This window comes from Sipha flava, unplaced genomic scaffold, assembly GCF_003268045.1.
Source record: "Sipha flava isolate LNK unplaced genomic scaffold, YSA_version1 39_pilon_pilon, whole genome shotgun sequence".
In the NCBI taxonomy this organism is placed as follows: domain Eukaryota; kingdom Metazoa; phylum Arthropoda; class Insecta; order Hemiptera; family Aphididae; genus Sipha; species Sipha flava.
Genome location: NW_020273107.1, coordinates 1,566,179 through 1,579,675, shown reverse-complemented (window position 1 = coordinate 1,579,675; position 13,497 = coordinate 1,566,179). Strand labels below are relative to the sequence as shown.

At 29.9% G+C, this 13,497-nt stretch overlaps 1 protein-coding gene across 3 annotated transcripts in view; it reads left to right on the top strand.

Moving 5' to 3' along the window:
• Positions 1 to 13,497, top strand: part of LOC112688575 (RYamide receptor-like) — a 106,941-nt gene that overhangs the window by 71,392 nt on the left and 22,052 nt on the right. For all 3 annotated transcript variants that reach the window (XM_025561836.1, XM_025561837.1, XM_025561838.1), the window contains one exon: positions 2,008 to 2,453. In XM_025561836.1, the coding sequence (XP_025417621.1) occupies positions 2,064 to 2,453 (390 nt within the window). In that variant the 5' untranslated portion in view covers positions 2,008 to 2,063. The remainder of the gene's footprint in view (positions 1 to 2,007; positions 2,454 to 13,497) is intronic.

Here is a 13,497-nt window from a genome sequence, read left to right as displayed (position 1 = left end):
TAGCTCCTAGGTGTCAAATAACCAAATAATATTTTAACTATCTGAACATAACGGCCAAACAAGATGAAATAATTATACAACCATGTCAATTGATCAAAAATCGAAAATATTTGATGAATAATTCCAATAAAAAAAATAGAGTATGTATGTTCATCATTCTATTTTTAACAAAAATTTATAAACATAAGTAGCAACGATATTAAATTAAGTACAAATATATCATTGAATTTATCATTTATTACGATGTGTTACTATTTAGGATTTTCAGAACTTTGTTCAGTACTAAATTTTTTAGTCAATTTTTTAGTGATAACTTATAAAATAATTTTGTATTATTTTTATCTAAACTTTCACGTTTACGCTTTTTATCACTACTGGTCTTACGAAAATAATTGCGAATCTTAAACATTTCGGATTATAACTATTTAATAGAAATACTGAATGAGCCAAATTGCCAAAATTATATCACTTATTTTGGTAATCTTTCGTTTGAATTTTCATTTTATAAAACAATTAATTACTTATTTTATCAGCAAAATTTAAACGTAAGAGTATGCTTGCTAGACAAAAAAAATTATTTTATTCTAAAAAATTGCTAGAGAAATTAATATGATTACCATTTTGAAACATCCCTCTTGATATGTTTTCGGTTGAGCAACACGTAACCAAGTCTTAGTGCTAATCAATAACCCAAGAGTCGACGAAAATAAAACGTGATTACAAAATCATTAAATCACTAAACTAATCGGCCCAGGAATAATCTAAAACGGTATTGAATAGCAAACCAAATGAAGTTTAAATGCAAAAATATACGCTTATTTTCACTAAGAACAGAATACACTTTTTTAACTTACGCTTAGATCGGAGTTAGATTTATAAAACAAAATTAAAAAACATTTAAATTTTATTGAAATTTTTATTGAAATTTCTCACTTGAAAATTATTGCTCCGATTACCAAGAACGGCATATAGACGGATGGTATGGATATTGAACGTATGACCTTTTGCTACTGCTAAATATATATAATTGAATAATATTGAGTATATAGTTTTTGAGTAGAAAATCTGGAATAAATTAATAATAGTTTGGATGAGTGGAGGTTATCTCTTGAAGGAAAGTGATTGAAAGTTAGTAAAGATAAAAAAAAAAGTATAAGGAATATGATTTTGAAGGAAGATACCAAGAAGTTGAGAGGATGAAGAGACCAATGACAATAAGCGGTAAGGTGATAGGTGAAATCGAGATTTTTAAATATTTAGGATAATTTTTACAAGATGACAGAGGTTTTGGCATGGGTGTAAAACATAGGATGAAGTGCAAAATAATGAAATGGAGGGAAGCGTCAAGAGTTTAATGTGATAAGAGAATTCCAATAAAAATTGTACAGGAGTGTAGTGACCAAATGAGACCAAATATGATTCGGAGTGTTGGGCGGGGTTGACAAGAGAATAGAACATGGTACGAGTGTTGTGGAAATGAGAACGCTTAGATGGACGAGTAGAGTGATAAGAGAATATAGAATAAGGAACAAATACGTGATAGGTAATGGAGGTGATATTGGTGTGGTGTTGAGTAGACAAGATGAGAGAGAATAGAACAAAACGATTTGGGCATGTGATGAGGCGAGAGAAAACAAAAGCAGTAAGAGTGGTTATGAAAACGAACGTCGAAGGGAAAAGAGGAAGCCCTACAAAAATAGACGGTTGGACACGACTGACAACGATACAAGGGCTGTTGGTGCGCGCGTAGGGGATGTAGAAAACAGGCCAAAATTGGTCGACCCAGAATAAGTGGGAGAAAGGCGAAGAAGAAGGAGAATAATTATTTTCCTGAACAACACTGCACGTGATCAATGTCATTTCGTTTGCCATCGTTTTGGCGACGGACTGTCCGAACCAAATACCCGGTAATAACCACAACAGCTTCCATCGCACCCCCCCCCCCCTCGGCACAGCATGACTGTCGGACGACCAACGCTGATAAACGCGTGGCGCGTTCTGTTCCAGGTGTGGTGTTGACCAGTCGGGACCGGAGACCGGAGACCGCGCGTGCACGCGACACGATGGACGACTCGTACGGCGACGTCTACGAGCTCAACGACACGGCGACGTTCGCGTGGAGCAACGACACGGCCGCCGCGGGCCAGATGTGCCGTGCGGACACGGACGGGTTGTGGGGCACGACCGCGTTCCAGACGGTTGTCTACCTGATGTACACCGCGGTGTTCGTCGTGTCGCTGGTCGGCAACGGGCTGGTATGCTACGTGGTCATGTTCTCCGCGCAGATGCACTCGGTCACCAACCTGTACATCATGAACATGGCCGTCGGTGACCTGCTCATGACGCTGTTCTGCGTTCCGTTTTCGTTCGTCGCCACGCTCATGTTGCAGTACTGGCCGTTCGGCAGCGATCTGTGTCACACCGTCAGCTTCGCGCAGGCCGTCGCCGTACTGGTATGGAAAACCCACCACCCTACCCCGCCCCAATGTTTGTGTGTGCTCGGGTGGACGGACAGCTGGGATGGGGTGAATGCTATTTTGATATCCAATGATATGTCGCGACCGGGGGCTGTACCGATCGTACGAAATAATTTTTTAATCTCAACTCAAGTGAACTTTTTATAGGGGTTAAGAAAAATTGTATGTAATCGTCCTAGGCGTCCTGCAGCTATCCATCGTCGATGCATTACCGGTATCGTGGTCGACTCCAATTCGACCACGTGGGGGGGGGAGGTGAGAGGGCAGTGGCCCACGGTGTCGGTCCGTAAGGCTCCACTTGTACTGCGCACTATAGTTTATTTAACCAATGCAAATCTACTTTCAAACGCATTTGGCCGAAAACGGTACCTTATAAAACATCGTTTCTCAACCTTTATCATTTAAGGTCCCCTTGCAGAGTTTCAAAAGTTTAACGCACTCTAAACAAAATAAAAAAATGTGACCTTTATTTTAGTTATACTAAGTAAAAAAAAATGTAATGCCGCTCTCGGTTATAAATAATTGTTTAAAGCATGCGGAATGATTAATAAAGATACATTTATATGAAACTGTTCTTACTTTATTTCACGCGTTAAATCTCGATCACCCTCCCTCTTTGGCTTAGAAGTCTGATGGCTCCCACAGGTCGGGAAACACTTTTATAAAGTACACCGACTGCCATGACATGCGTTCGTACATCCCACGACCGTTTATACTTGTACGAATAAATTTACTGATTTTTTTAAAAACTTACGCAAATTGATACACCAATATTTTATTTTTTGATTACATTTTTGTCGTCAGTTAAGTGCGTCGTTATTGTATCGGACTCAACACAGGTTCCATTTTCAGAACGGAAGTTCACGATGTTCCTGTAATGAACACTCATAATTTACTGATTGCATAACTTGTTCCCGTTCATAACAATTATAATTAATAGCTCTGGTCTTGTTATCTTTCGTTAGTGGACGGTGTAGAACGACTTTTTATTTTATTCGTCGCCGTTCGATATTCGATCCGACTCGATGACTACAAATATGTTGAATCAACTTTTAAAATGTCCTTCTTTTTCTATGTCTAAGGTTTTCAGATTAATTTCATATTTTATGATTTGTAAAACTTAAAACAAAGTTACTCAAAACAATTTTTCGTCAGACTTTACTTGGTTAAATTTTTTATTTATATCTGAAGTTTAAATTACGTCATTTATTATTATTTTTATGAATATTGATGGTAATTTTTTTTTTCTTCGAGTTCAGCTTTTTATACTTCTTTTAATACGATTATCAGGTACAACATTTTCTTTCTTAAACAAGTATTTACACTTATTCTATCTCTCAATATATTATTTATATCGGATCATAATTGAATACCTATAATGCGTATTACGCTAAAATTATTAATGCGATGATTCATCATTGTTTTTAAATAAACACAAATCAATTCAATTATTATGAAAATGAGTAAAACTAATATCTTAGAATTATAACTTTATTTGAAGTACGTTCTCTTTTTAAAGAGCAATAATAATTTTAAAACTTTAAATATAACTATATATTATTACACTTAAGTTTTTGTAAGATAAATTATAAGATCAAAATGATTATTAAAAATAATTTTTTAATAACACAAATTAACTAATTTGAAAAAATCCATCATGATGGATTAGTATATGTTTAAGAAAAAAATCCTACCAATCCACTTAGTAGTATAAAAAGTAGTAATAATTAATTTATTTTTTACTTATCTTATTTTATTGTCTTACAAAATTAATTTCATTGTTTCTGCTATTATTTTAAATGTCTAATGCGCAGGTTGACTGTCACACGCTCTTTTTTTATCTTTGCACGAATTACGGATTACTTGATGATGAACAAACAGCATTTATTTGACTAAAAATAATTTATTAAATCTGTAGTGGAAATATTTTAAACCATTCAAAAACCACTTCCGTTACAAACCACTATAATGGTTTCGTCGCTAAAAAATTATCCAACTTCTTATTCAAGAGCATTCAAATTCATTCTTCTACGAAGAATAAAATAACTATACATATATATATATTTTAACCGAACAATCTTAAAATAAGTATTTATATTCTTGAGTTATCATTAAAAACGAAATGCTTACTTTTATTATCATGGTGGTAAATTTATTTTTAGATTTCAAACATATTCTTTCTACTTATTCGACAGTTAAGTTAGAAAAAAAAACATAATTTGTTTGATTTACATTTTTATTTTTTATATAAATGTCAATAAATAATACATTATTGTGCTATTTGCATTAAACCTATATAAATACATATGTAGTATGTATAATCATATAAAAATGTATTTTACTACCAAAAATTTCTACTAATAACTTGATATTTGAAATAAATGTTAAGTAATTCTAATCAAATATTATGAATTGCATGATGTATTTTACTACCTACACAAAAATAATTTTATTTTAAATTGTATAGATAATATTTACGCACAAAAATTTAACCAAAATAATAAATTCATCACATGTTATTTTAAATAGATCGATTTTGATACATTATTTTAGTTTATTTAAAAACTGATTTTAATCTCTTCCTGGCGTACAAGCATATCATCATAAAATGTATATAAATCATATACTTCATACAATAAATATTTATTTTTATCTAGTAAATAATTGAGGCTAAAACACGTTAATAGTTTAAAAAGAATAATAATTAAATAAATAAACATTTATTTTATATATAGAAATAAAATGAAATAAATACTTAGCCTTAAGTATTATTATATCAACAAAGTACGACCAGTTTCGAATTAAAAATTCATCATCAGGTATATACAAAGTCGATAAAATTGTGACTGAATATGAAAAAAATAAAGGAAGGAATACATTAAAGAAATTGGTTTTTTTTTACAGAGATAATTTTTTTTAATAGGTGAGATTATTTAGAATGAATTCTTATTAGTCGTTGATGTGTTAAGAAGTATAAATACTTTAGTTATTATTTATAATCGAAAATATATTGATATGATATTATTTTTATAATCGGTTTGTACATTTAAAATATTATCATAATTTTTTATTTTTTTATTTATTTATAAGTGTATAATTCTTTTAATACTGAATTAATGTAAATGTATTTTGGGTAATAAAAGTTACACATACACAGTAAAATAAAGAAAAATAATTTTGATTATATTTTAAATGTACAAACCTATAATAAAAATATCTTCAATACATTTTAGATAATAAAAATAATAATAACCAAAATATTTGTATTTCATAACAATTCTATGCAAAGCATTGATTTATTTCTATATATAAACTATTTGTTTATTAATTTATTAATTTACGAGTATTAACCATTTGATTTTTTCTAATTTTTTTTTCCTTATTATGAAAAGATCTTTGGAATTTTATACATAAAAATTGATTTCCATATTTAATAAACCACGAGAACAATTAACATTAATGTTTTTTTATAATTTTAAATTGAATTCTAGAATTTTGAACCTGGCTATTAATTTAAAGTGGTTGTTAAGTATTTCAGTAGTTTTTTTGGAGAGTTTTTGACTTGTTCTAGTATAATGGTATATTCGGCATTCTGTAAGTATATATTTGATGGTAACTTGTAGTCCATATTCTGAGCAAATCGAGGGTTCTTCCTAAGGCATTAGATAACTATGTAAGATTTTCGTGTGTCCGGTTCTAAGTCTTGTTAATAAAAATTCGTATTTTCTAGGTATTCCGATGGGAAATCTCCAACTATCTATGTTGTGCTTTACTTTTTCGTTTAATTTGATGTGGAATGAAGTCCATTTTTGATGCCATGGTTGTTGGAATGTGTTTATGATTATTGCTTGGATGTCTTTGTACGAGGTGATTTTTGTGTACAATGAAAATGAAGAATTTATTGCGGTCTTGGCTGTGAGGTCACTGTGTTCTTTTTCTTTTATATTCTAGTATCCGGGTGTCCAAAACAATTTTATTTTGTAATTGTTATTATTTTGTTGAATATCAATTTTGTTTTAAATGTGCATACTTATATCTGATTGGTTGTAAGTATTTTTTATACTCTTAATTGCGCTGAGAGAATCAGTAAAGATGATGGTGTCTTGAAGGAGGTGTTCAGTTACTAGCTAGAGTGTTTCAAATATGGCGATGGATTCTGCTGTGAAAATTTAGCAGGGATTTGGAAATTTGTACATAGATTCCGTGTTGTTTCAAATAATTGCATCTACTATTATTTTATTAAAAAAATTAACTTTATAAAGTTGCTTTTATAACATGAAAATAAACTTCTATGTGAAAAAAAATGTTTATAATAAATTAAAGCTAAGATAAAAGCTATTAATATAGCATTGAAATTTAATACTGATATCTGTATAAATTATGCTTTATTGTTGTAACCACAATTATCTTCGCTGTACATATTGTAATTTTCTTTGTTATTCAAACAATGTGTTCTTATGCTGAGTGTTTGTTCTAATATTTTCAGGCTTACGTATATTCATAAGATTTAAAATATCTTTCATTGCCATCATAGTAGGTAATTAACTATTAACTTACTTATATAAATATTTTTCTGTCATTTTCAATGCAAAATACTTATCAAATTTTTTTCTAAACCTAAGAGTAATCATTGAAAGTTTTGTCGTGAGTCGAGATGTCTTCGGCACGACGCACAATAATAATATAATAATATTAATAATAAAACTTTGATGTTGTTACACCAAACACGCTATTGAATAAAAGATAACCGACAACGTAAATTCGGATTCGAAAGATTACCTACTCTCATTCGTAGATATGTAACACAATGAAAATTAAATAATGTACAAAAGTTATAATGTTAGACATAAAAAAAAAAAATGATGTACCGACGGTGGTGTCCTCGTACACGGTCGGGAAAGAACAGACCGGAACGGACCGGTTCGATAGTGTTGCCGTGCGGACGTCGTCGCGACCGTTCGCGTCCGCTGATCATTGATGGATTGTAGGGACGGGGTGTGGCGGTGGCGCTGCGTTTGGTGGTTGATGAGATAAAGGCATGGTCGGCGACAGACGTTTCGATAACGGCTTCAGTTTGAACGAAGAAAGATAACATTTGATAGTAGAAAATACCTAATATAAGACATCTTTCTATCTTTCTATCTATCGTCGATAAATTCTTCTCGTCTTTGATTTTAATTTAAACAGTAACTTCTTAATAACTCATTTAATAATATAAATAATAACTTATTTGTTCAATTACAAATATTTATGCATCGACTTTTCAAACAAATAGCTTACACATCAATTTCGGAAATATGAAGTTGTACAAAGTGAAAATAAATAAAAACCCTAAAACCCTTTAAGATATATCAAAGTCATAAGATACTTCTAGAAGAAAAAATATTTATTTTATAATTTTTGAAATTTAAATTATTTTATAATACAAATAAATACCAATATGAATTAATTTAGGCTTATTTATAAATGCATGTACATTTTATTTAAAATAAGACAAAAAAAAGAGAAATAATATGACATCATGATAAGTTATTTACTGCAGGGAATCGACTGTAGTACATAGTCTATTAGTATTAGTATCAGTATTAGTCTGAATCAATCTAAAACAATAATTTATTTTTAAAATGGTTTTTAGAAATTTTATGAATTTTCATCAAAATTTAGATAGTGTGAAAATAAAATGTAAAATATAATTATAAAAAGTCTAACAAACCATTAAATGAAAACAATTATTAACTGGGACATTTAAATAGAAACAGTTCACGAAAAAAATGGTGTTAGTCGTTATCACTCATTTTTTTTTTCACCGTGATTTATAAAATTATTTATTTGTGATAACCAAAGAAAGAACATTTTAGACGTGAAATGTTGTAATCAAATAAACTGACTGAAATCATATAGAGTAGTCGAAGTAGAATACACTATGTCGTAACCTCCGCTTTTCCGGAGATTGGTAAAAACGATTTTTTGTGAGTGAATTAAGAGGAATTTCATTTATAAGAAAGAAAATTTAGGGTTTTTCTAAATTACGTGCTACGTTGACCTTTATGCATACGCGTACTACAGATATACGGAGGACATCCATTCCGAAAGTAGATTTCCACGCAAAAGCATTCTATTCGCTACATTTAGATTTCTCGTTTAATAAAATATCGTGTGTTGATAGATATAATTAATCAATAGTTACATCATTTTATATTATTACTGTACTTTGTATATTTCATAATGATGGATAACACTGCTCTCGTGCAGCTACGAGTGTAATATCATTACTCACAACTTTCATTCATGTGGACCGTAGTGGCAAGGTTGGAGGGTTAATATAGGTGCAAAATAGAACTACAATAGTTTTTTTGTTCATTGTGTAATACATGACTGTACATTATGACTTATATGTATGTTTAATGTATTTTTATTCAACTAATAGTTATAGTTACAAACAAAAGAACGCAATGGTGAATTTCCGAAAGAATACATCGACTCGAAAGCCTAAGGACATTAGGCAGAATAACATTTCAGTTCTTTTTTATTTTTTGAAACAATGGAGGAAAAACTAAGTAGATCTTAATAATGAGAATACTAAAACCAATAGCAGTACTAAAAAAAAATGTGATAAAAGTTTTTTAGAAACTCTTGGAACACGAAAAAAGCGCAATTAGCTTAAAACTAATATTTATATCTGTTAAATAAAATGAAAGTGTTGAGTGCTAATACTTATTAGTTCATAGTCAAAAATTTCCAAAATACTGGTTTCGCTTATTATATGCTTTTGCTTGTCTCTTATTTTAATTATGCAGTGTAGTAGTAATAATAATTATTACTCATTTTAAATATTAAATGTCGCGTATGCGTAACTCAAGAATGTCATTGTTAAGTTATTCACGAAATTTATAAATATTTCTAAGGTACAATTTAAACTAAAAATTTACCCCTATGATAGTTCAACCATAATTTATTTTGACATAAAAGGGTTTAATAAATTACTACGAGAACATTAAATGAACGCAGTGAACATAATAATATTAAATATTTATTAAAATAGAAATTCGTTAAGAATAATCGGTTATAAGTGGGGCCCAGATGTTAATATCCTTATATATACGGTAATGGTTGTCTTAAAAAATACACTATGAATTAATATACCCTGCATATCTTATAAATACCCCTTAAATTTTAGAAATAAATATAATTTTCATTTTTAATTTATACATTAAATATAATTAATAATTTATAAATTTAAAATAATATGGCGAGTGAAACATGATTGAGAAAGTAATATTCTTATACCGATTAGTAAAAATTGATTAAAACCAACGTATGAGAAATTGACTAAAAATGAATATCGTTGAAAAAATTTAGAATTAAAAACAGTATCTGCATTCGTGTATAATTGAACACATTTCCATGACGTAAACGAAAGACGCTGTTGAATGGGTTATCAGCATGACAAAAAACACTTTTCGATTAAATATTAATTCCTACATCTTATCGAATATCGGTACACCGACATCAGTAATATATATATAACAGTTTTTTCAACTGCATCGTAGCACGAATCAGTACTTTTCGTGGTCCTGCTAATTTTACGGTCCTTAAAAGATATTATCCTGCCGTTGATGAAGGTTTCTTTTCCATTTGAGTAGACAAACAGAATTTCGGCAAAAAAGAAGTAGTCGTGAAAAAAGGAATAATAGTAGTAGTCTAAACTACTGTTTCCTAATTATTATGAAGTAACGGATCCCTTTTTTGTATAATATGCTTATGGGGGAAAAAAATTCTGTTTATGATTTCTAAAGATTTTACACACATCTCTTTGTTATATTGAGAAAAATGCAATATGACAAGATTTATTTTTATTGTCTCTTTAAATATCAACTTTATACGTATACCACAATTACAACTACATATAACAAGCAGAGTTGGACAAAATTGTGTCTACGAGATAATTATGTAATAATAATCTCATAGATAATTATTATTCGAATATAAAATTATTCGAATTATTTGAAAACATTAGCGTTCATTTCAGGAGGTGGCTGGGAAAAAATATATACCACCCCGAAAATTTTTATTTATTTTTTAATTATTCACTCCTGTGGCATACCCACCCACCAAAAATATCGATAACCTTCCAATGGCATAGAATGTCTGAAATAAACACTGCTTAGCCTGGCCAAGTACTAGTGATAAAAGTGTACCGCTTGTTTAGATATTATAATTTATGACCATTACCACCATAAACTGATTCGAAACAAATACATCACCATATCTGCTAATCTAACCTTGCACGAAATACTCGCATGTTCAACTCGACTTGAATCGTTCGCACGCAGTTCGTTATGCGGTCAGAATATTTTCGTCAGGGCCATTAAGGAGGAAACGTTTGCGCGCTTGTGATGGTTTATACGTGTCGAGCTGTCACCGCGACATTTGACAAAACCCTCGATCGTTGCGCCGTCTGATTTCATTCTTATTACTATAGTTTTTTTTTTTTTTCATCGTGTTAAATCGGCTGTTTCATTTATTCGACATCAACACGTGATGCTGAAACGACATAATTTTCATCGCTTAGTATAGCTCCCCATACGTCATATGTGTCTATATTTCAACATACACGATTCGTTTCGGTTGGTTACATATCATACGCTTTTGTAAAATACAAGCAAATACGAAGCGTGTAAAGTGTCGAAAGGGATATGCGGTAAAAAAAAATTAAAAAATTGAATAGGTAACTACTACTCGAATAACCACATTACTTAAACTTTAGAATTTTTCAAAATAATGTTGCTGAAATAAAATTTACTTATTGTGTTCGGAAAAAAAAATAGAATATAATAAAGAAAATTAAATTCTCATACGTCGTATCATATTGTAATAATTTATTCTAGTCTTGCTACAACGATGAGATTTAAAAGTAACGGTGATGCGGAAATCTAATAGCGAGTGCATTCTTTATGACGATTTAAATTAATGTCCCTGAAGGGAAAATACATACTCTCGTGTAAAATAATACGGGCGTCTCTTAAATACTGGCCGCAGACACCGTAAGTAATTAATACAAGTACAACAACTTACAAGGGTAAACTTATAAATTAAACCTCTTTACTAATAATTTACCATCTAATTACCGTATACACATGAATCAAAAGTGCGCGTGTTAAGAAATAAATAAAACAAACACCGTTAAAATATGGTTATTTTTCAATGCGGTCTTATTCTATTTTAGTACATTTTCTCCAGCGCTTGACAAGTTTTCCAATACTTTTCAGTCAAAGTTATCTTGTACAACCAATTAGGTTTCTTAAAAATACTCTTATATGCTTCAAGAATCCTATGAAATGAAACATGGAGCTTGATTTATTTTCTATAGAAAAACCACGAGCGCCACATTAAATATTCCGACATTTTATGTTAAAATAAAAATGGAACGTTAACCAGGCATCCAAAATCATATTTTACTCACACATAACAAGGTATTGCTACACCCATGATACGACGAAAATAATAACACCGTTGAGTTAGGATAAAATATTGGCAAATATAAATTACGTATCAGCATGTCCATCTTGTTACTTGCATATTAATATGCAACACACGATAAACTAAAAAATATTATAAGTACAAAATACAACAATACTCTCGAGAAAATTTTAACCAATATTTAATCTTAAAAATTGAAAATTCTTAAATGCAAAAAAAAATTGGTTTGAATTTTTGATTTTTTTTAAAAAATCAGAATTTCTATACTAAGTATTGTAAAAAAAAACCGCGTTTAAATATATTGATTTCCCGTGGAGATATTAAGGGTGATACGGGACTTATGGGACATATTGTATAGTCGAATGATTTACATCATCTTCTGCCCCTTTCTCACGACAGTTTGGGGTCGGCCATTTTTGCCCTAAGCCTCCACTCGTCTTGATTTTCTACACCACCACGCAGCACATTAAAAATTCTCTTATATAATTTTCAATCGTATCCAACCATCTCTACTTAAATTTTCATTGTTATAACTATGCATTTTTAATATAAAATTACTATAGAATTTGAAAAATGTATTATGAAAATTTGATTTAAAATAAAAACTGCAAGTAATATTGCAACATAAATAGGCACATACCATTGATAAAAAATCTTAACATTTCTAAAATATCAGAAATATTTGTAAATAAACCATAACAATATTTAATTGTAATTGTGTTCGTTAATATTGATTCTACACTTGATATTCCAATCACTTCTGAGAACTACATTTATAATTATAACTTAATTTCTTTTCGTGCTCTTAACTTATTATATTTACATATATATAATAATATATATACATATAACTATATATTTTATATATAAAAATCTATCAGAAAAATTATGAAATAATACTTACATTTTTAAAATTAAATTGAAACATTTATAAAATTATAAAACAGCGTTATTGTCTTTTGTCCAAAATATATTTGTTTGGTAGTACACCAAAATTTTTATGAAAATATTTACACTACGGATAAAATATACCTAACAAGAAATATAATAATTAATAAGTTAAATTAATAAAACGGTGCCAACTCTTGAAATTGTTAAATTACTGATTTTTCACTAGGAAGTATTAGGTGTGAAAACGAATAGGTTATTTTCGTTTGACCCAACAACTGAACAAAATCTCTCGATGAAGAAAAACTAAGGACGTTTTCGGAACTTAGACCTTAATTATCGATAATCCCCCTCGATATTCATCTAAAACATGGATAGTAATACCGTCTGACACGCGTGCCAAAGGTGATACGTTGACCAAATTTCAACAGTACGCGAAAAAATTGATACCATTAATATTATACAAAAAGTAATTATGCTATTGATAAAATTTTAATCATAAAAAATTCAAAAAAACAAATTATATGCATTTTAAAAATTTTAATAATCCTTATACCTTCAATTTTTTCTTCAACTTATGCTTGTGAAAATGTATTCTTTATAAAGAATTTAAATAAACCGTAAGAAATAAATCCTTTGGCCGATGAAACAA